The 23286-nt window shown below is 49.5% G+C and overlaps 1 protein-coding gene across 8 annotated transcripts in view; it reads left to right on the top strand.

The window, feature by feature from the left end:
• The window catches only part of LOC133341919 (ras GTPase-activating protein nGAP-like), a 625061-nt gene that overhangs the window by 378084 nt on the left and 223691 nt on the right, over nucleotides 1-23286 (top strand). For all 8 annotated transcript variants that reach the window (XM_061550751.1, XM_061550750.1, XM_061550752.1 and 5 more), the window contains one exon: nucleotides 7684-7778. In XM_061550751.1, the coding sequence (XP_061406735.1) occupies nucleotides 7684-7778 (95 nt within the window). The remainder of the gene's footprint in view (nucleotides 1-7683; nucleotides 7779-23286) is intronic.

Genomic DNA, 23286 nt, shown 5'->3' with positions numbered 1-23286 from the left:
GATTTGTCAGGATTGTACGCAGTTGAATACTCCTACACGGGGTTAATCTCAACTCCTACACCGGGGTGGGGGGGGGGGGATTCTAGATTGAAAGCGAATTTTTTTAGACTGCTTTTTGTGTTTAGTATGTTGTCTCCCCCCCCCCCCCGCACCTCCAATCAGCACTGTTGGCGACGACGGTTGCGAAAGAAGTTCAACATACGTACATTTAATCTCCTACGCCGGCGCAAATCTCCAGCCCAGAGGGGATGCACCTCGGTACATTCTCAAAGCGCTTGGTGCAACATCGCTTTGCGAGTCGAGCAGGAGCAGCCAGCTGCGTGGGTGCCTGTAGTCGGGGTTGGTCTGGAGGGGCCATACAGGGGGAGGGAATGGGACTTGTACCTGCGAGGTGAAAATCTGTCTCTTGCGCCTTTTTAACGACGTCACTGACTAATTGCCCAAAAACGTTTGGTAAGTGTAATTTCTCCTCCACGCGTGATAATAACTCAACAAGTAGTTCAATGTTGATGTGGCCATTTTATCGAGGGGCTACTGCGGCTGTGTGGTGTGGCCTGGGATTGTTTGTTGTTCTTTTTGCTGCCTTGCCGAAGCTTTATAAACCAGACTTATATCATTAATATCTGTTTTTATTTATGTTTCTTGCACTCCTATTGTGCATTTTGTATTGTTTGCCGCTGTAACTTTGCTGCCCCCGTGCCCATATCTGAGACTTCTGCGAAAAAGAGCTTCATAGCTCATCGGATTCCTCCTCCAGTCGAAATATAAGACGCCGATTCTGACGAGTTTACAAAGAGTTCGTTGTTTGAGCCACGAGCCACTTCCAGCCAGCTCTTGTAACTAAGCCTAGTGAGCTGGGGCTGGACACGAGACGTCGTAAATATGTCTATGGGAAGCACGGGGAAGTTGGGAGAGGACGTGGGGGGGCGGGTGGGGGAAGCATGGGTGCAGCCGCGTGCAGATGGAGGCTGCCCTGTGTGCTCCCGGGGCAGCCTACATCTGCTTGTGCTGTGGGGGTAATGCAAGTTGGCTTCCCTTCACAGAGCCGTGTGACCCCGGCCTGCCCGCAAGAACGTGCAATGACTGCCTCTGGACGTGGGGGAGGGTCTCGCATTGGTGCACTTTCACAAATTTCCATCCCTTTCTCTCCCTGTTTCAAATGAGCTCACATTTCTTTGTACAACTCCACCCTCTCTGTTTAACATTTTTTTAAATAAATGCGTAATTTCCCCGTGCCCGTGCTGCCGTCCAACGGTTCCTTTTTTAATCTCGACAGCTACAAAGCAATTTCCGCTAGGGGCCACGGAACGTGATGCAAGAGAGAGTTTTATGGCGCACTCGTAATTATCTTCATAGCTCTGATTTCGCACCTCCGATTAGCACGGTTGGCTACGTACGGTGAAAAAGAAGTCCACATGTCATTTTGGTGACTCGAGTCACTCCTTGCAAATGCGATCTACGTTGTCCCTCAAGATCTCGTATCTAATTAACAAAACAACTTAAATAAACTGAATGAACAAGTGACTGCGTGAATACTGTAGCAACAGAGCAGCAGAATAGTGCGTGTGATAGCAATCACCATACACCGAGATTTTCTGTTGCATGTGTTTTAAGGTATTGCATTACTCCGTGCCTCTGTGTCATACATCCGCGCTTTGCAAAGGGACACGGAATAATTATGAGCCTCTGATTGAACGTTTAATTGAATTTTCTTACTGCTACTCGCACGGTGTCACGCCCAAAACATTGCGAAGCGGAAATGTCGGGGGGCGATTTGACCACGAGCTCGCGGCACCGACTCCCGCACCTCTCGTCCGGTGTTTTTGACGTGCGAGCGCGAGCTCGCACTATATTTATTCTCTCTCCTGGTGTCAAATGCGACTTTTTGCCTTTTTTTCTGCGGATTCTCACTCGCTCGATAAGTAATAGAATTTCCTCGTGAACCCCAAGCAACGATGACGAGCGGTGTTCTCGCGCCCGTCAATCGTTATCGCGCGCAAGCAAGAAATGCGCCGTCCATACCCCAGCACACAGCACCCAATGCACTAACACCGTGAGTCACGTGTCGGGACGTGGAGCTCCCTCAACGGCCAGGTGTTTACTTGCACCTCTTTGCACGCCTGGGAAACGAACCGCGTCAAGGTCAGGGGCATGGACATGGGTCACTGTACACTTGCAGAGGAGCACGTTGTGGCAGACTTACAGGCAAAATGTATTTAAAGGGCCCTGATATTTATTCCAATGAATTGTCTGCCGCTATACGTATGGTGTGTAAAAAACACACGTTCGGCCCTTTGGTACAAGATGTTACCTCTCGTGCACGTGACAGAATGCAGATTTCTACCTCATTATGTTCAAGCGGTGAAGGGTCCAACGAGTTACTTTCTCGTGCACAGAGAAGTGGCGGTGTGCTCTGATGAAGCACTCGACAAACAGCCTTCACCTGGGTTTCACGAGCTGGAAACCTGCGCAACGTTTCAATTCGGCGCTCAAGAATGTACAACAAAGTGCATTGAAACGTCTTGACTGCATCGACTGCCTCTTCGTTCGAAGGCATTTGAAATTCATTCCATTTTGTCTTTTGTCAAAGGGGTTCTTTTTTAGCAAACCTGCTCTGGACGGGTTCTAGACATTTCCCCCCCTAAATTGTTATAATGGGCCCTCTGCAATGCAGCAGTTCTCACCCTGTGGCTCGCGTGAGCCCCACCCAAAGGGGGTGCAGAAGTCTTTCATGTGTGGGAGGGGGGGGCTCAGGCTTCGGCATGGATACCGTGCTGGAGAAATTACTTGTAAAGGGCTCTGTAGTGTCCTGTGTCTACTATCCTACATTCGATCATGATTGAGCCGCACGTGGAAATTATCATAGGCACCGGCGCTTCCATTATATCTAACATAATTTTCTGGGCGTTTTACCAACTTTCCATTATTAGTTTGGTATTCTTTTCCTTCAAGTAGCAGAGTGGACATCAAGGGAAGATTAACATCAAATGAGAAGAGTGGGCGTGGGCAGGTTGAGTCGCTGCCCGGGATGATGGCCGGCGGTCGAGACTAACGATGGAATGGCAGTCAAAGGAGGGAACGCGCCCGAGAGAATCCCCGCCGAAAGTTTGATGGACGTGTTTGAGCTAACCATGGGCTGGGGGGAGGCGGTGAGCAGTGGGCTTGATTGGGGGGCGTCCACCGTCCCCACATCGTTGGCAACCGCCACTGCGGTGTGGACCTGCGTAGGGCGTTAGCATGGCACGCGTGTGGCCGTGTATTTAGTTTGATGGCGAGGTCTCGCCGCGGACAGCGGCGGAGGGACTGAGGACAATTTGTGTCTCGGAATAGAGCCCAGAAACCACGCGAGTGTCGTTTACCTGCACGTTTGACGAAAATGAGCAGGGAATCGACACAAATCAATTTAAATGCTTCCAAAACATCCAACGATCTTGAAACCTCGCAGCTGGATATCGTATAGTTCATGAAATGTAAATGGCCATTACCATGCAAATGGATGCGTTTAGAAGTCTCGAGACAGCTCCGTTCGCAGTCGGTCAACATTGCTGACTCACGAAAGTAAACGGAACGGTAACATTTCGTACTGTGTGGTCCTCAGTCACCCCGGCTGGTATTTACATGGATGATATTAATAATTCAATATTCTCAACGAACCATCCGCTCTGACATTTGATCCAGTTGAATTGGAGTATAACGAGACAGCGACGGTATGAGGCCGCCCACGTTTGCCACGCAGGGGTAACCAAACTTGCCTCTTTTTATTTTTCTAAGCAAGCATTGCAAACAACTCGGTGATACTGTAATTAAAAATGTTGTACCAGTGATATTTGTGAGTTGTCATTGGTAGCTGGCGTTCTATGACCAGGACATGTCGTTAAATCGACGTACGCACCGATAAATAGTCCATAAAGTAAGGATTCTCGGTTCTCTTTGTTCAGACAGTGAGGGAAGGTGAAACTCGTTGTTTGCGTTTCATTTCGGCGAAAAATTAAGTTGAGCTAATGGGGCTGACAGACGTTAGTTGCTATTTATCTGAACAAATACCTTTCGTGGCTTTTCGTATCCGGCGACGAACGATGATTTTGTTTTTAAAGTTTTAGCCTACAGCGTGAACACTTTTTAAGAAAGAAGTCCCGATTGTTGTAATGACCTGAATGTGCTTTTACTTCCCGTAAACTTGAGAGGATTACACAGATCGCTGACATGTCACCGCACGCTCTTTAAAAAGGAGAGACTGTCGCACGTACATTTCAGAGACGAGAATTTCACATTTATTTACGGATGCCCGTTGATTCCTAACGGCCATCTCACTTTATTCTCAACGAGCGATTGAGTACTGTGAAGGCGATGGCTTCGTGCGTCACGGAAGGGCGTGCTAAAAGATTCAAGTCCGTTGAGACCGGTGGGAGACGTGGAGAGGCCTTGAAATATAAAAAGAAGATTTCTCACATATTTCTTTACAGGAGTATCTATACATGGATCGACTTGTATTTATATTTTTAAAAAGACGTTTAATATTACATGAAATTTCAGGATAAGAAGAAGAAAAAATGTGCAGCCTGCACAGGGTTACACGGCCGACAGTGGCCACAGTGGTGCTATGGAGAGAGCGCTGCTGCGGTGAGGGATGGCATGGTGGGGAGAGTCGAGGGCCTGCAGCATGAGTGGCATCAATCGCTGCCGCCACTCAGATTTCACAATGAACAATGATTTCGGATTGTCCGGATTGAAGGGGAGTGAAAGGCCACGAAAAAGCACAGACAGTACAAGTTGGGAACTCCCGCACTGCTTTTACCGATCGTGATGGAACACAGCCAAATCGGCGTAAGATGAACCAATAAAAATCCCACCGTTCATCTGGGATCCACGTGGGAAGTGGCTGCCTCTCAAAGAAGGGCATCGTGCCTTCTAGCAGGCCACGACACACCCGAGGAGAGGCGTTGCGCCATGTTGCGCTTCCCTTTCGCGGCAACGAGCATCATGCAATCCGGGAGAGACTGGCTGCCTTGCGCACCCTGTCCTGCCAGGCGCGACCCTCACCGCAACGGTGCCGCGTACCGCAGAGACGCAGGGCGCCGCCCCTCCGCGCCCCTCCCTTTACAGCTCGCGTAGCCAGACGCAAAGTAGAACGTTAATTTGAATCTGACATCGGTGTAACGCTGACCACCGTCCCCCCACCGGCACACGCATTTTGCCTCGGTGTCAATTGCATAGCATCCGCTGTGATCGCTACTTGGCGTGTCGTTGAAGGACAGCGGGAATTGATCCTCAGGAGGACCTTATGGGCGCACACACAATTAAATGTAAGTGGGGGCACTTAATATCATCTGTACGCACGCGTCGTTGTCCACGCGCAGATGAAGGTCCGAATGCCTGCACAGACGCGTCGCTTAAGACCCCTCAACTAATTAGCTTCCACGGTTGCCCGCGAGCGTCCGTCGAGACGCAAGGGTGGCAGAGGCCCAGGGTGTCGCACGTGGAGCAAGTGCAGTCTTGTTCTCCTACAATGCGTTCCTGGAAAACTCCACGTTATGAAAAAAAACGCGTTGTAATGAATAATATATAATATAGGGTCAAGCCCAGTCGGCGATAACACGTGAGATGCGTACGCAGGCTGAACAAAGACTGCGGCGTGTGGGTAGCATCAAGAAGCATCCAGCAGCATCCCAATGCCTCGTGCGATGCTACTCCGAGGCAGCCGTACAACTGCTTATTCCGACCTCGCGCGACATAGTTCCGTTCACTCAATCGCGTTTTATCCAATTTGCATCCGCTTTGTAAAAAATGCATTCCCTGATACATTAATCGCATTATATCCAATTCGCGTTATGGAAACAATATGCAGCATTATAGGAGAACAGACTATGTATGTTGTTGAACTTCTTTCGCGCCGTACGTAACCACACCGTGCGGGGTTGAATAGCGAGTGTCGTGCAGCTCGGCTGCCGTTTCTTCCCAGAGTCAGATGGCCTTGCCAGCGAGTCGTGCCAGTGTTGGATGGATGATGCTCGTAGCATTGGGTTGCTTATTGGCATTTTTGCGTGTTTTTTTTGCGTGTGTTAAGTTGGTTGTCCTTCCCTCCACACCTGATTAGCACGGTTGGGCTACGTACGCTCCATGAGGAGGCTATACACTGCTGATGGGACGTAGTGAAAATTAAACCGGGGTGAAGGTTACCATTAAGACATTCCGATCTGAAAAATTAGAGGTAATGATTCGCCCCCTGGGTGACTCCCATGAATGTCGTGATTAAGGATTTGAGATAGGATTCAAGTATTTGGTCTCTCTTTTTTATATTTGTTGCAAATGTAGCGGCCCATAGTGGCTACCGGGGTCACAAAAAACCCATTACGTAGAGCGTGTGCAAATTGAAAAGCATCGATTGTTCACCACGCGATTGTGATGCTTTTATGAAGAGCTTAAAAAAATCAATATTAATTAATTGATGCGTTTTTACACCCCCACCTCCCTCCCTGCTGGAAAAAAAACGATAGTGCGCCCACAATCCACCAAGCCAGCGAATGTTTATCCTGTGAGATAATACAGCGGATTATTTGTAACTTTCGGCAAATAGGCGAGGCATTTTTCACATTGAATCGAGCGCGCATTCGGAGGGTAATGTCGGCAAGTGAGGCTGGGAGCAGAGTGATTTTCAATCTCAGCTGGTCACGCAGGCTCGGCTGCATGCTAACACCGGCCGCTGAGGTGCAATCCACTTAAAGATAACAGCAACAACAAAATCCGAAGGCATCTTGACACCTACCCTGATTTAATGTTTGCAGCTGAGCTGACGCTGCAGCATTCGGGCCCATTGCGTCAGCAGAATTAGCTTTTCTCATTATTTTGTAGGGTGGGAGAAGTATAACGCACGTAGAGCCAAGACAATAGAAAGTTTGTGTCCATGTGGTTATTATATAAATTGCCCCAAGGTGTTACAGCAACCATCGTAAAAAAAAAAAACTGTATCGGTATCCTCGGTATGTTTTCACCGTGGATGTGATGCAGGTGCATTGCTTTCGAGAGAGTGAGCGTAACCTGGGACCTACGGCTGTGAGGTTGTAGGTCTATGTTCATGTTCAATTCCTGATACCTGGAAATTCCTGTTGAGTTATTTTACCAACAGACAGCCTACAATGTCGCCTTCACATGTCCATCTCTTCACAACAAATATTTTTTACACAACCCAATATACCGCACTGTGTTCTGGAAGTGCGTCATTCAGCAGCATTGCTTCAAGACAAGTAAAACTAGAATGGTGTCGACATTTAGTTTCTCGTCAGCAGAAGGCTGTGCTGTAAATGGTTGTACTGTAAATATGTGCGAACACATTTACAGGACAGTATTCCTAATTTTTTAATCTGTTTACAGAACTTCCATAATTATGCCGTAGTTTGATAATTGCCGCATTGTGTTGTGCGTCGCGAGGTCGGATCGTTTGTGACACCACCCTGTCGTAGCCGCCGCCGCCCCCATCTTGCAAATAATGTCATGGGATATTTGTGGTGGTAATTTGGTAATTTTGCACGGAGATCACTTGATGAACGGCTGTGCAAATCAAACCACCGCCTCTGTGTGGGCCGATTTATTTATTTATTTGGACGGTATGTTCATGTCCGGTTGAGCTCCACGGTTGCCGGTTAGGCGCGTCAAGTAGCCGGATGCTTGCGTCCCGTGTGCCGACAGATTCCCCCGAGCCGCGCACGGGCCGACGACTCGTGGTGCCAGGCGGCGCCATGACGGAGAACGGAAACCCCGACGACACGCCCACCTCCTCCAAGGTGAGCTCCCTCCCCGTCTACCGGCTGCTGGAGAATTGCTCCGCCCGCAAACCGTCACGTTGAAGCGTCTCCTTCGCACGTTGTGCCTCGCTACTTTTGGGTCGTTTCCGTCACTCCTCGCGGTGTCTCCGCCACTTGCTCCGTCCGCCGCTGTGCCCGTCAGCTTATACGGCTTCCATCCCCTCCATTGCTTTGCTGTTTGGTGTCCAGTGTTTGGAGATTGAGGTCCAGTCAGATCGCGGTGTTGTTCTTCCCCGAGCTCCTCCCGGTGTTCCCTCCATCACTGTCCTCCGCATCCAGGCACCATTCACCCCCCGGTCATGCGTCCGGCATCTTGCAGCCTCCTGCGCGTGGCATCACTCAGCAGCCTCGAATCTTTATCTCTCGCCGCGTCTTCAAAGGCATCCTTGTTAGTTGCTATATTGCTCTTTATAAAAAAAAGATTTTATATAGAAGGCAGTGATTCTCCTGTATTCTTCTTATTCTTTTTCTAGAATAGACTCTTAATGAAAAAAGGAAGGGGAGCATTGAGCTACCCGACCATGTGTTTGTTGGCTTAAATATCAAATGGGCAAGAACACGTGGTCACAATGTATCCTCTTCTTTGCTTTCCATGGCAAGGAGGAACTAGGTAAATGATGGCATCTGGGTGCATACGGAGAGACGGCAGAATCACGTGATTTGAGTGGGTGGGGGCAGCCCAGCACCATTACCATGGGAATAGTGGGGGTATATTAATGGTAATGGGCCTGCACTGAAACAATCAGCGTCTAGTTTCACTTCGCACTGACTGTAGCCTTGTCAGTGCGGAGGTAATCCGTGCATCGGCACTTCAGACCCGGTAGTAATCTTCAAAATTGCCAAACAGTTTAAGGACCGTCTTCATTGTGTCAAGAAGTGCTGTTTGACAAGAAACAAACGCCCAGCTTCCTTATTTTTGGTTACAGATATGATGACATAATGGGAGCTTCCATGTTACAAGAGACAATGGGTTTGCAACTTGTGGACACAGACTCTGAAGTAACTGGTCCATACGGTTTAATTGCTTTATTTTTCGATTTAAAGCTTTCGTGACTGCAGGGATTCATCTTCTCGGTTCTTTCGGTAAAGTCACGTAGAAGGGAAGTAATAAAATAATAAAAATAAAACATAATAAAATAATTCTCACGACGTTTCGGCCACAACGCAAGCAGCCGACCTCAGGTGAAACCAGGTCTGTCGAGGCGACAGCGTCTGAAGGAAACAGCACACGTGCTTGGAGCATATATATAAGCTGGGTTGGAAGGGGGGGGGGGGGAAGGGCGTCTTGACAAAAGAATGTGCATATCAAGAGGAATTTAGTATATTTATGGGAAATGCAGGTATGTGATTAGTACTACTTATGTCCGTGCATTATGCAGGATTAGCAGCATCCAAGGGAGGGGATATGGGAAATGCAGGTTTGTGAATTAGTGCTACTTTGCCCGTGCATTATGCAGGATTAGCAGCATCACATGTCGTTTGGTTTCTCGAATGTAACTGCTACCACAGAGGCAACTTAGTTTGTAGACGCCAGGGTACAGACGGGACCAGATCACGGATTTTATGTACTGTGTTGAATCGGACCTGGATCTTGTGTTTTATCAGGAGTTTATACTTTAGTTGTTTACGTGGTGGTTTTAGTTACTGCAGCTACATACTATTAACACTCCTTCCCTTTATTAATGCTATCCCTATCCCCTCCCTGTGATGCTGCTAATCCTGCATAATGCACGGGCAAAGAAGCACTAATTCACATACCTGCATTTCCCATATCCCCTCCCTTGGATGCTGCTAATCCTGCATAATGCACGGACATAAGTAGTACTAATCACATACCTGCATTTCCCATAAATATGATAAATTTTTCTGATATGCAAATTCTTTTGTCAAGACGCCCTTTTCGCCCCCCCCCTTACAACCCAGCTTATATATATGCTCCAAGCACGTGTGCTGTTTCATTCAGACGCTGTCGCCTCGACAGACCTGGTTTCACCTGAGGACGGCTGCTTGCGTTGTGGCCGAAACGTCGTGAGAATTATTTTATTATGTTTTATTTTTATTATTTTATTACTTCCCTTCTACGTGACTTTACCGAAAGAACCAATAAGATGCTTTATTTTTGTTTGGTCGTTTCAAACGTCAGGTGAAAATGAAGTAGGTGGCGGCGTGGGAGGACGCTGCAAAGGGAAACGTCGCTAAAAAGATGAGAATCGATGGTTGCTTGAACGGGCGCGTTTTGTCGCGTGCGTCGGTGAAGTTGAACGCGGTTATTGATCATTATCGTGCGCCGAGCCGAGTGCCAGCCGCCTCATCGGCAGCACGGAGAGAGGACCCTGAGTCCACCGGTGAACCTGGCCACGGGGGGGGGAGAGGGTCCTGAGTCCACCAGTGAGCCTGGCCACGGGGGGGGGGGAGAGGACCCTGAGTCCACCAGTGAGCCTGGCCACGGGGGGGGGGAGAGGACCCTGAGTCCACCGGTGAGCCTGGCCACGGGGGGGGAGAGGGTCCTGAGTCCACCAGTGAGCCTGGCCACGGGGGGGGGGGGGAGAGGGTCCTGAGTCCACCGGTAAGCCTGGCCACGGGGGGGGGGAGAGGACCCTGAGTCCACCGGTGAGCCTGGCCACGGGGGGGGAGAGGGTCCTGAGTCCACCGGTGAGCCTGGCCACGGGGGGGGAGAGGGCCCTGAGTCCACCGGTGAGCCTGGCCACGGGGGGGGAGAGGACCCTGAGTCCACCGGTGAACCTGGCCACGGGGGGGGAGAGGGTCCTGAGTCCACCGGTGAGCCTGGCCACGGGGGGGGAGAGGACCCTGAGTCCACCGGTGAGCCTGGCCACTGGGGGGGAGAGGGTCCTGAGTCCACCGGTGAGCGGGGGGGGAGAGGACCCTGAGTCCACCGGTGAGCCTGGCCACGGGGGGGGAGAGGGCCCTGAGTCCACCGGTGAGCCTGGCCACGGGGGGGGAGAGGACCCTGAGTCCACCGGTGAGCCTGGCCACTGGGGGGGAGAGGGTCCTGAGTCCACCGGTGAGCCTGGCCACAGGGGGGGGAGAGGACCCTGAGTCCACCGGTGAGCCTGGCCACAGGGGGGGAGAGGGCCCTGAGTCCACCAGTGAGCCTGGCCACGGGGGGGGAGAGGACCCTGAGTCCACCAGTGAGCCTGGCCACGGGGGGGGAGAGGACCCTGAGTCCACCGGTGAGCCTGGCCACAGGGGGGGGAGAGGACCCTGAGTCCACCGGTGAGCCTGGCCACGGGGGGGGAGAGGACCCTGAGTCCACCAGTGAGCCTGGCCACAGGGGGGGGAGAGGGTCCTGAGTCCACCGGTGAGCCTGGCCACAGGGGGGGAGAGGACCCTGAGTCCACCAGTGAGCCTGGCCACAGGGGGGGGAGAGGACCCTGAGTCCACCGGTGAGCCTGGCCACTGGGGGGGAGAGGGTCCTGAGTCCACCGGTGAGCGGGGGGGGAGAGGACCCTGAGTCCACCGGTGAGCCGGGCCACGGGGGGGGAGAGGGCCCTGAGTCCACCGGTGAGCCTGGCCACGGGGGGGGAGAGGACCCTGAGTCCACCGGTGAGCCTGGCCACTGGGGGGGAGAGGGCCCTGAGTCCACCGGTGAGCCTGGCCACAGGGGGGGGAGAGGACCCTGAGTCCACCGGTGAGCCTGGCCACAGGGGGGGAGAGGGCCCTGAGTCCACCAGTGAGCCTGGCCACGGGGGGGGAGAGGACCCTGAGTCCACCAGTGAGCCTGGCCACGGGGGGGGAGAGGACCCTGAGTCCACCGGTGAGCCTGGCCACAGGGGGGGGAGAGGACCCTGAGTCCACCGGTGAGCCTGGCCACGGGGGGGGAGAGGACCCTGAGTCCACCAGTGAGCCTGGCCACAGGGGGGGGAGAGGGTCCTGAGTCCACCGGTGAGCCTGGCCACAGGGGGGGAGAGGACCCTGAGTCCACCAGTGAGCCTGGCCACAGGGGGGGGAGAGGACCCTGAGTCCACCGGTGAGCCTGGCCACGGGGGGGGAGAGGGCCCTGAGTCCACCAGTGAGCCTGGCCACGGGGGGGGAGAGGGCCCTGAGTCCACCAGTGAGCCTGGCCACGGGGGGGGAGAGGGCCCTGAGTCCACCAGTGAGCCTGGCCACGGGGGGGAGAGGGCCCTGAGTCCACCGGTGAGCCTGGCCACGGGGGGGGAGAGGACCCTGAGTCCACCGGTGAGCCTGGCCACAGGGGTCACTCAGCGGAAGTCACATACGGCTTGCTTTCTCGTGTGATCCAGAGACAAAATGCCATCCGGAAATGTGTAAATGTTAGTGGTGTTCCTATGGTTAAGGGGTTTAAAATATGATGGTGTGACTTTAATTGATAGTCCAGTTTCTAGCAAAGCCAATCCATGATATTATGGAATTAATCAATAGTCAATGACTTAAGTCAGTCGGGCATAGTTTGGATCGGATTGTAGACTAATAACACTTTGCTGCAATAATAAACGAGTGATGATAATACTATGCTCGCAGATAGACAAGAATAATATAATAGATCAAGAGTAGAAATTCACCAATTAACGAAGATAATTGAAAATTGGAAATCCATTGCAGGGCGAATATTTACCTTGAATGTGCTGCATGGTGCAGGTTGGCCACCTCGCCTGCATCGATTTACAAACCGGAATGGATTCGCGAGAAAGAGCGCGCGTGGGATTGGGCGTCCACGAATCGGTCGCAGCGTTCACGAGCCACGCTAATTACAGAGTCAAACTGCCGCTACGTTGAGGGGAGAGAAAATTAAGGGGAAATGAGTAGTTATAGAAGGAGAAATTAGACAGTGAAAAGGAGTAAGTACGAATAACTTAATCAATGCGCCATCCAAAATCTTTAATAATAATTTAATAACGTTGTTTGTATTGCTGCGTGTTCACAGTAATTTTATAAAGTATAAAGAATCGGTTGCAAGCTGAGATGAGGTAAAAAATACTGTTTGCTATTCTATAAGCACTGTTTGGTTATATTTACTTACAAGGGCAATCTCCTGAGCTGGCAGGTTGAGACAGGTCCAGAATCATGCGATGTCCCAATCACAATCTGATCTGATGCTGTGTACGCCTATCGGAGGTTTTTGTGAGTGCCATTGGCAGCGGAGAACGAGTATTTCCCTACGACAAGAAATTAGACTTGAAGTTTTCGTGACTGCAGCGATCCATACTCTTTGGTTCTTTCGGTAAAGTCACGTAGGTATTTATACCTACGTGACTTTACCAAAAGAACCAATGAGTAATAATATACTCTGTGTGTGTGGTGGTGGCAAAAACCGTAACAATTCAAGTTCGTTCATTTTTCGTAATCCAAGTCCTCATGTAGCAGACGTTCAAATGCAAAGGCTCACAATTCAATGTAGGTTTTTATATGAAAATACACTGCGTTAACTTTTTATGTAGTTGTACAAAATTTAATAGCAACGTGTTTCTCTTCAGAACTTTGTGGGAAATATTACAATATGAACCCTCAGCATGATTTATTATAAAAAAAAATTAAGACTATATACATTTTGAAGTTCAAAACTTCGGCATTTTTTAAATACATGATTATACGCCGTAATTTTCTGGACAAATTTACCTTATTCAGTTTTCTGAGTGCATACCTGCTCTCTGTATGCGATCTGTTTGTGTGAATAATGGGTTGGTAATCATTTTGTATTGTCTGGGTGGTGTACGCGTGGTTTCCACTGCGTTATCAGTGACGTCTCTCCGCATCAGGTGGGCTACATCATCATCACTGTCACCTTTTGATGGGACGGGCAGGGCTGTGTTTAGGCTGTCTCACCTGTCATTCCTACAGCGTCAGTCCGAGTGGCAGTGGTTATCCCATTTCTGATAAAGCCTCCACCATCCTTGTCGTGTGGTGACAGGAATACAAGCAAACCTCGCCCTATTTGCACCAATGGCAAGAACCTCTTTATAAATACCAGCAAGATGACTCCACAATAAATTAGTTTTTATTTGTGTAACATTGCAGAACGGCATTTACCTGCATGCAGATATGTGGACATCGCAAGGTTGCAACAGCTAAACACTCAACAATATGTGCATTTTAGCTTTTAAATAAATAAAAGATAACAATACATTTGATTATTTGAATACAGGATGTTTATATGTAGCTGACTACAGTAATAGGGAGAGAGTATCGAGGAAATTAGCATTATTCCACAGCTTCCACACGCCTCCCATCGGTCTCTGTACACCGGTTACATCTTGTAATCATCTCCTCTGTCACATAGCAAGCCATCACTATCGCAATATCCAATCACCAGTTGAGGAGACAGTGCATGAGGGTCATAAGAAAACTCGTGGAGATATCTATTAATGGATCACTCTTGTATACAATGGACACATTTAAATTTAAATTTCTACAAATGTAACGAGTCTGCACAAACTCAAATAACATCGTCGGAATTGTGAAGGGTGTGATTGTATGATAGTTGCCTGCATATTGTGGATGCCCTTGTAATCCTTTCAATATCACCTGCCACATCTTGTAACACGTAGAGTGGTCTGTATACTTCCAAAATGGTCCTGTTCAGGTTATGTCGTGAGGACCTCACAGATTCTTAAGAAAAAATCTGGCCTGCATGTAGAAGCCTCCTCTATACAAGGCCACAGAGGTTCTGGCACGTAAACCCGCATCCCGCCGGCCGTGCCAAAACCACCAATCTGGCACAATCGGTGTGCCAGATGCAGCCCCGCACGTGATCCGAGTGTGAGTTGACTCGCTGCTGGCTGCTTCTAATGATGTCAGGATCGGCCTGTATGGGGCAGGCCCCGTGAGTCTTGCCACCGGGGCAGCTGGTGGCGGTTGTTCTACCGCATCCAATGTGAGGCGGAGGAAAGGGGGTACGATTTCCAGCAGAGCATCAATCATCTTGGACATCGAAAGTGGCAGTGGTAGTGCCACTTCAGTTTTTGCTGCCGCCTTTGTGCTGCTTTTAGATTTCATAATGTGACACGGTTATTTTTTTGCTCATTTCTATTTTCTTCACTCCTGTTACTCCTTTTATATTGCTTCTGTGACTTTGATGATTCAGGTCACTGACTCATGGACCTGGTCTCGTGAGTTTTCACCCGGTTCAGCAGCTACACTTGAACTTGGTCATAGAACTGTCCAGGTTTGGTTTCTAACTTTTCCCCCATCCTGTACACCCACACTCCTGCAGCCGTTAGTCCTGTAGCCGTGGTTAATCCTCAACATGCCTTTGTGTGCTGCTCGATAAATGTCGCATTGTGAATGATGAGTTTGTTTGTGTGCGCATAGATATGCAGGGTGTTTAAAAACAATGTTAACACTTATATGGGACTATCGCTTTTAATGGAAAAAGAAACGGATAATACACTGTAACATGATAAATGTATGTTAAAGTAAAAACATCAAAGAGTCTCCACTGGAATCTTCTCCGGGTGGTCTCCAGAGCCCAGAGGCACATTTCTCGTGGTATTATTGCGAATTCTCAGAAGTGTTACAATTTCTTTGAAGGCATGCTGTAGAGGAAGACCACCCAACCACAATTAGTTGTAAATGCAATTACAAACGTGGCTGAGCCAGTGTATGGATCTTTCTCGGACAACGCTACTGAACAGATTGGGTGGTCTTCTTCTTCGTGTGGATGATGTCGATGTGGAGCATCAGCTATAATTTTTAGTGAGGTGGTTGGGCCAGATGATTTGGTCAGGAGTAGCGGAGTGGCACATCGCTGTGATGATGCCTCGTTAGAAGTTTCATGGTTCTCTTCTGGGTGACCACAGTAGCCCACCGGGGAGTTTTTTTATTTCCCACTTGTGAATCAAGTACTGAATCCACATCTGCTGCCATGGTTTGTGTGGTGATTGCGGTTTAGGGCTGATTGGGTGGGGAATGGGTTTAAGGCCCCTACTTAATCACCCAATTGTGAGTGACAATGACGTGGATTGTAGAGAGACCCCTCGTGGTGCGGTGTGGGGTACAGACGTGATCACAGCCAACGGGGGGGGGGGGCAGGCAGGGACGGGGGCTGCTCTCGCTCTCTCTCTCTCTCGAGGGGGCTTCAAGCTCTTTGTGGACACGACGCTGCTGTCGTGCTTGTGTATCGTACGTCACGGCATCTTGACGCAGCATCAAGTCCCATCGCGACGGCCTCACCGGACGACATTGCAACTTTGCTCTTCAGTATAATCATCCGGCCCGGTGCTATCGTAGCCAAACGCGATTTGACTTGCGCTCGGAAGGTCGCGGTTTCAAATCATTCAATGGCACCATTCAGCCCATCATATGCTCGGGGACTATAAAATGAGTACGGTATTCCCTCGTTATTCACTAACTTGCTATCCGGATTCTGGCTATCCGTGAATCGCATCTGGAAACTCTGCACGACTGCAACACGAAAGCGAGAGAGAAATAAAGTGATGAGAGAGAAAGTAATGAGATAAAGAGATGAGAGAGATACATCATTACTTAAGGCAATTCATTACAAAGTTATGTTTTCATTGGCCAGTATCATTATCCGCTAAATTATCTAATCGTGGACATCTCCGGAACGTATCCCTCGTGCATGGCGAGGGAATGCTGTGCCACAGTGGGGGGACTGGCCCCTGCCATAGGAATGTAGATATCATTCATCTGCTCTGGGGATGAGCCCCCCCCTCCCCCACGCCTGCTCTTGTGAACATGAAGCCACCTGAACATCGCCATTTCCCGCACGTCTTGTACAACGTGTGCAGTCGTTCGGTTTATTTGGAGTCGTAAAAATGATTTTGTCATCATTCGATGAAGTGCTTTGTTTTGCATCCAAGTTTACCCCCGGTCTGCACGACATCCTCTGCACGGCGATACGCGAGGTCCCTTCTGTTCGGTGGTGATCAGGATGTGTTCATTTAGTCGCTCAAAGACCCGCCTTGTATAGCCTGTGACGGACTGTTGGAGAGAGTGCTGCCGTTAGCAAGCACCAATGAAGGCCGGCACGGCACACGAGGGGATAGGTGAGCAACACCACGCCTGGCTCGTTTGTCTCTCCAGTGCCGATGTTTACACAATGCACCAGGTACTCATTTGAGGTTGTGTCGACCTAGGGGGAAGCCCAGGACCGGTTCAGATAATCATCAGTGGTGTTGGCCGTGAGCGGGAATCGAACTCGGGTCGCCGGGTTCGTGGCGTGGGCTGGGGCCCAATTTAGTTAGGCACCTGCTGAGCTGCATTCTCAACCTCCCCCCCTCGTGCATCCTAATTATTAACAATTAAAGAGCGCTGAAGAATATCTGCCTGCCCCCCGCTCTAGGGCAGCCCTCCTCAGCATGTGGTCCCCTCAGAACCCCCCCCCCCCTCCCAAGCCGTTGCGGTAGCTCCTCTGGAAGACTGTGGGAGCACGCTCGTCTCCCCGGAAGGGGGGGGGGGGTTGGGCCTCATTGCTTCCTTGGGTATTTATTTTTTTCCTGTTGCTTTTTTTTTACTTTGAAACGATGACAGCTGCTAGCTTCGCCCCAATGCCCCCAGCACAGCAGTAGACGTCCGCATATCTGTTGTTTCACTGATGGATTCGGTTAATTTTCTGCAAATCTGATGCCGTAAGGTTTCCGGGTATGCCCGAATGGGCGCATAGTTTCCTCTTTATAGACAGTAACACAGCATACTTAAACTCTAAACTAACATTTTTATTTTATTTTACCAGGTAAGGCCCACTGAGCTATTTTCAGAAGCGACCTGGCCACAAATGATAGCTCAAAGAAGTGGCTTATCACGTGGAAATTTATAGCAGCCTAATACTCTTAAACACATGTATATAAATGTCGAGGGGGAAAACCAGAGGACCTGGAGAAAAAGCCATGCAAAATGCATCTTGCAGTGGATCGAAAATTACCACTGCTTCTCTTTCACAATGATTATGATGATGATGGTGGTGATGAATGAATGCATGAGATACTGAAATAAGGATATGAAATTAGGGTCGGCCTCCTGTTGATTAAATGTGATGTAGATAGTTGCTGTGGCTTCCTATGGTGGATAATTACACGTGAAAAGGTGTTATTATTATTTAATGATATATATAGAAGCAGTGTTATGCCAGCACCAGTGACCATGATATTAATTACCGCGTTAAAGTTTAGTGTTTTCATCCGTGCACTAATTGGCGTTAACTGTTACCCTGTTAACGTGGCGCTTTTCACTCATGATCGCGGAACGTGCGGCGGCGAATAGCCACAGAGAACGGCTCAGGTTGTCCACTAAACCATTGTCCGCAGGGAAACTGCAAACAGAAAACACAATGGCATGCACATGGTCACTCAGAAAAAAACCGGCAAGCACAGGGGAGATAAATTCACCCGCCTTAGGCTTTCGTGACCAATATTTATGATTCACGATGGATTCTTCTGGGAACTAAGTCGTTAAACATTGCGGATTGCTCTCGATCTCACCGGTGTGCTGGAGCAATAATAATATATTGGCAAATTTGTTTCACGTGACAGCTTCAACATATTCAGAGGTGATGGGTGGAGGAGGGACGCACGACACATATTGGCATATTACTCGCGTTATCTGACCCGAAAATCAATGTTGAATCGTAGAGGAGGTATGCGACTAAAAGACATTCATAAATTGTGCACCGTAGCATCGTAATTACCATCGTTGAGCCCATGGTGTTGTTTGTCGACCCACGCCTCCAATCGAGCGAATTGGAGGTGCGGTTGGTGGAACACGTAAAGACAGGACCATGATGCGGGTGAGGCAGTGATATGCTGGGCAATGTGGTGCCTGAAAGGGGGTGAGTGTGGTGGCATCCTCGCGTGTGACAGGCATGGCCAGGCCAAGCGTGTTTTGCACCCGTTCTTATGCACATGTATATAAGCGGAGCCTCGTGTGTCTCAATTTGTGGAAGATCCAGTTGGGGAGCCAGCCAGAGGGACTGATGTGGATTGTGGACTGCACAGGGACATTTGGAGGCCCCTGAGGGTGGAGTCCGGAGACTCGATGGAGTGAGTCAGAAGGCCCAATAAGTGTGATGAGGGGAGACGAGAAAAGGCAACGCGGAGACACGTGGGCCGTGGGGAGAGTTAGCTTTGTTTGTTGGGCTTGGAGGTCTCACAGTACAACCAACTTAAGTTTGAGGGAAAAATCCTGGGCTGGTACGTATTGCACAGATGCCAGAAGTTCGGCATGCACAAAAAAAGAAAAAACTCCAACGAAGAAGAGGAGGTGAATGTGTGGATCCGAGGGCGTATTTGAGAATAAAAAGACCCATTGAGAGAGAGAGAGACGAGGCCACTGCGATGGAGTCACCGTGTAGAGGGGGACGGTCTTTGACGTGAAGCAGATTGACGTTGACAGCGTGCTCCCAAGAGGGAAAGGGCTCCAGTACGGCGCCCTACTTAAAAAAAAATTCAATCGAGATGATGGTGGTGTCTGTGGTGACATTCGCAGAAGCTGTTGATTTCCTTTTCATAATTTGTCAGCAGAAATTGTTGGAAAGTTTTGATTTACTCACACGAGCAGTTTTCAGGTCATGTCGAAGTTGTGCAATTCGGCTCTTTGATGCCCAATTAGGCCACTTTAACAGTGGATTGGCATTTATAAAACAAAAAAGCCGTAAACCACTCGGATTCGAGTGCACGCACGCGCGTCCACCTTCGTGTATTCGTGAATTATTTGTAACTGACATTCACACGAGAAGCAAAGGGCGAAAAAAAAGTAAATCACATTTCAATAAACATGAGTTTAGGAAATGCGAGAAACCCAGGAGCCGCAGGTGAGAGATGCCGCAGTCTCCTGGCAACAGCACGAAGGATCCACTTGAATTTGACGTCTCGCAAAGTCCACGGGGCGAGGGCGCTCGCGGTTTCCCATCAGCTTCGTGGCGCAACCTGCGTTTGCGCCCTCAACCATACCAGGCGTGTGGTGGTCCCCGCTGCAGCGGCACAAGCACACAAAGCTCGGACCTCCGAGCCACCTCCCCGTGGCCTCTCGCTCTCTGAAGTGCTTTTCAACGTAAAACTTTCCCTGGCTGCCACGACTCGTGAAGGTGCGTAACGAACGAGGCAGGCATATGACCTGTCGCCATCACGCACCTGTCGCTTCCAGATATAAAAAATAAACCAGAAGTATTTCCTACACGGCCCGTCATCTCAATGGCCTTCTGGGAAGTTCATAATTTCACCAGCATTGATTTTGTGCGAGCAAAACTCCGGACTGGTTATAACATGTAGCATAGCTTATATAAGCTATGTTGCATGTTTGCCAGAGGCTTATCTGAATCACTTTTATTCAATCAGTGGATGCACAAAGGAAACTAAATGCAATTACAAATGTACAGACATTTCCCATTGTTGCTTTAACACTAACAGTAAACATAACCAAACTATCTTAATATCTGGCCATGTTGTCTGGAACGCTTTTAATCAAATCAGTTATGGTTTCAGAAAATGCTTTTAAGTTTCCACACGGACAAAATTGGCAACGCTTTGTGTAGACATTTTTGCAGTTCATTTCTCTGGGCGGCAGGGTGCTGGCGCTGTGGTAACAGTCGTGCCTCGCAGCAAGAAGTGCTTAGGTTCGATTCCCAACTTGGCACGATTCTGCGTGGAGTTTTGTGTTTTTCTCCTCCTGTTCTGCATGGGTTTCCTCTTGAGTTCTCTGGTTTCCTCCCACACCTAATAAAACACTACACACAACCCAACAACTGGCATTGGCCAAAACACCCCAATGCTGGGCTTTTTTTACGATTGCAGGATCGTAATAATTCTCAGTTTTACATTTATAACTCTTTAATTATTACGTTACAGGAGACCCAGGAAATGGAGCAAATGGATTATACCTGTCACAACACAGCTGGGTTAACAATTCGTGATCGGTGCTTTCAGTTTGGACAGCGGTCCAATTGACCACTGTCATTTTGCATTGAAAACCAATACAGAGCAGATTGCACTGTGATGCAGATTCCTGGAGCAGCAAACTCTCCTCCCCCCCTCTTGGCAAGGTGATGGGCAGTACAGCAAATGGGTTTATGACCTGTCTGGGTAGATTTTGAATGCTATCTTTTCATGCGTGGTTTCCTCTATCGTCGACAAAAGAAAACCCTATCCAGACTGTTGTTAGTTTCTTAGTTTGTGGGCAGCTGCTACGAGAGCTGCCAACACCCCCAATGTCTACAACCCCCCTCCCCCTTCCTCCCCTCGGTCAACCTCACGCTGGCCCGGGCATGGCCGGTACCCGCAGACGAAAAATCCACTGGGGCTCAAATTCTCCTGCACCACGCCAGTCATCACTTTTACTCACCCGACCCGTGCCGCCAGTAGTTTAGCCGCTCCTCTGTCATCCAAAATCAATGATTTTTTTGGGGCACGTGGCGCCTGGGGATGCGGGTTGCTTAAACCGGTCCTACGCATTGCAGTCTCCTTTACCTTCTTGTGAAATCCCACCGATGGGATGGGACTCCAGAGCTCCACGCAATCAATTCGATTTCGCATCCTACGTGCCAGACAAGCGGAAAGTCACTTCCCATTTAACGTTACAGCGTGTGAGCCGGCTGGGCTAGCCTGGTGGTTTGTGTTCAGCACCATGCGTAGGGTTTTGACGAGGAGGCCTTACAATCGTAAAATAAATGTGCAGGATGGTTTTTTGCAAACCAATTTATTCTCTAAGTTCAAACCAATTATATAATTCGCTATGTATAAATATAGATATGTAATAAGGACGAACTCGTAAATGGCGCACAAGCACAATGATTCTATTTTTTAAACCACCACATTTGACAAGAATAGAAAAAAATGTGGGTAATAATTCTGTAAATGTTTATGATCTCAACTCCTTGAAGAAATGTGCTCAAAGTGCTTATCAACTTCAGAGCAATTATTACATTTATGATTGCAGGAAGTGTTCCTGATTATTATTTTGTAACTCCTGTAATCCTGCTCTTCTGCTCTCCATCATGACAACGACAACGAACGTCTCTGGGTTCTCGGCCTGTTAAACTTGGGTCGCTGGTCTGTGAGACTGGAAGGTGTGAGGGTGTGACGCAGGCTGGTAAGCAGCTGGGCAAGTGAGGCTGGTAAGGCTGTCTTTCTTTCATATGGATCAATAGTGGCAGATTAATGATGTAATTTTAGATTTGTTATCCACTCAATTGTCTGTTCAGAAGCAGAGCTGATCTTGCCCGTTACGCCTTTAAAGGAGTGAATACAGCAACAACGGCGGCAGAGTGCTCACGATGCGGCCGTCGATGGTTTGGGATTCGTGGCCCGGTCCCCATTAGGTTGACGGTTGACCAGAGGCGTCATGGAAGATTGAAACCCGGGAGCTTCGATGGTAGGGTCCTGTATTAGATGTAGATTTTTTTTTATGTCGGCCGCAGTCCAGACTTGGCTGTAAGATGGGTCGATGGGTTGGTGAGTGGCTGAGTGATCAGGCAAAGCAGCCACGAACAGGCAGGATGGGGGGAGACTGTGTGAAAAGTACTACGCAAGATGGCGACAGTGGTGGTGCTGCTCTCCCAATTGGGGCTCGAAGCAGAAACTTATGTTTAGGGCCCTGACTTTCAATCCACAAACTCCAAGTGAAATGACAGAAGAGGTGGAAATGAGAGATGGAGATGAGAGGAAATGCAGACAGCGGTAAAGATTGCAGTGTTGGTGATGGAGAGAGATGTGGCAAGGTCACGAGAGAGATAACGACGACAGAAATGGAGTGGAGAGAGAGAGAGATCTTGACGAGAGACGGGTGGAATGAGATGAACTAAGAGATACGCAGAGATGTAAGCGATAGGAGAGAGATGCGTTTGAATGAGTATAACTAGACGGATGCAGAAGGGGATTTAGAGCTAATGCCCGAGTGTGAAATACAACTGAAGTGTAAACCAATTTTGCTTCTCACTACCCATGTGTGTGTATTCAGTGTTTAGAAAATCTGTCTCGGTGATGCCAAAGGACCTCTTACACCAGGGCCACATTTTTATGTATTTATAAAGAACCCCTCAACCATGACGGTGACCCACTCGTGGCCTCAGGGTGCAACCTAGCCTGGCACAAGCGCCGTGGTGACATCACCGCCACCCAGTGGCGAACGACTGTTGTTGTGTATCCTTGTTCTCTCTGGGCCGATGTGCATCATCGAGGTGACAGTTTCCAGCTAGAACCGGATAATTTCTGCAGACAATTGCCCAGAATGTGCACAACTGCTGGCAAATAACAAACATTGTTGTTTTACAGACCCTTCACGGCTTAACAATTGCAACCACTCCGATCTCTTTTCTATTTGCGAACAGCTGCCATCTTTTCCCTGCCCGTCGCCGGCACTCCCCACTGGAGCTGCCAGGGTCTTGTCCTCCCCTCTCCCTCCTCCCCACCTCCCTCCTCCCCCACCTCCTCAAGGCCTCCACACGAGGGGTGCTCGGGTCCGTCTTTGCTGCCCCCGCAGTCTCGGAATTCTTCTCCTCGTGGTCACCCACCACTCCGCTGCCGCTGTGCTCCTTCCTCCTGCGCCCTCCCCATTCCCTCTT

This window comes from Lethenteron reissneri, chromosome 12 (assembly GCF_015708825.2).
Source record: "Lethenteron reissneri isolate LAM-NWPU_2019-01 chromosome 12, ASM1570882v1, whole genome shotgun sequence".
Classification (NCBI taxonomy): Eukaryota; Metazoa; Chordata; class Hyperoartia; order Petromyzontiformes; family Petromyzontidae; genus Lethenteron; species Lethenteron reissneri.
Note: the sequence above shows the minus strand (reverse complement) of the source record. Positions and strands in the feature narration are given on the sequence as shown.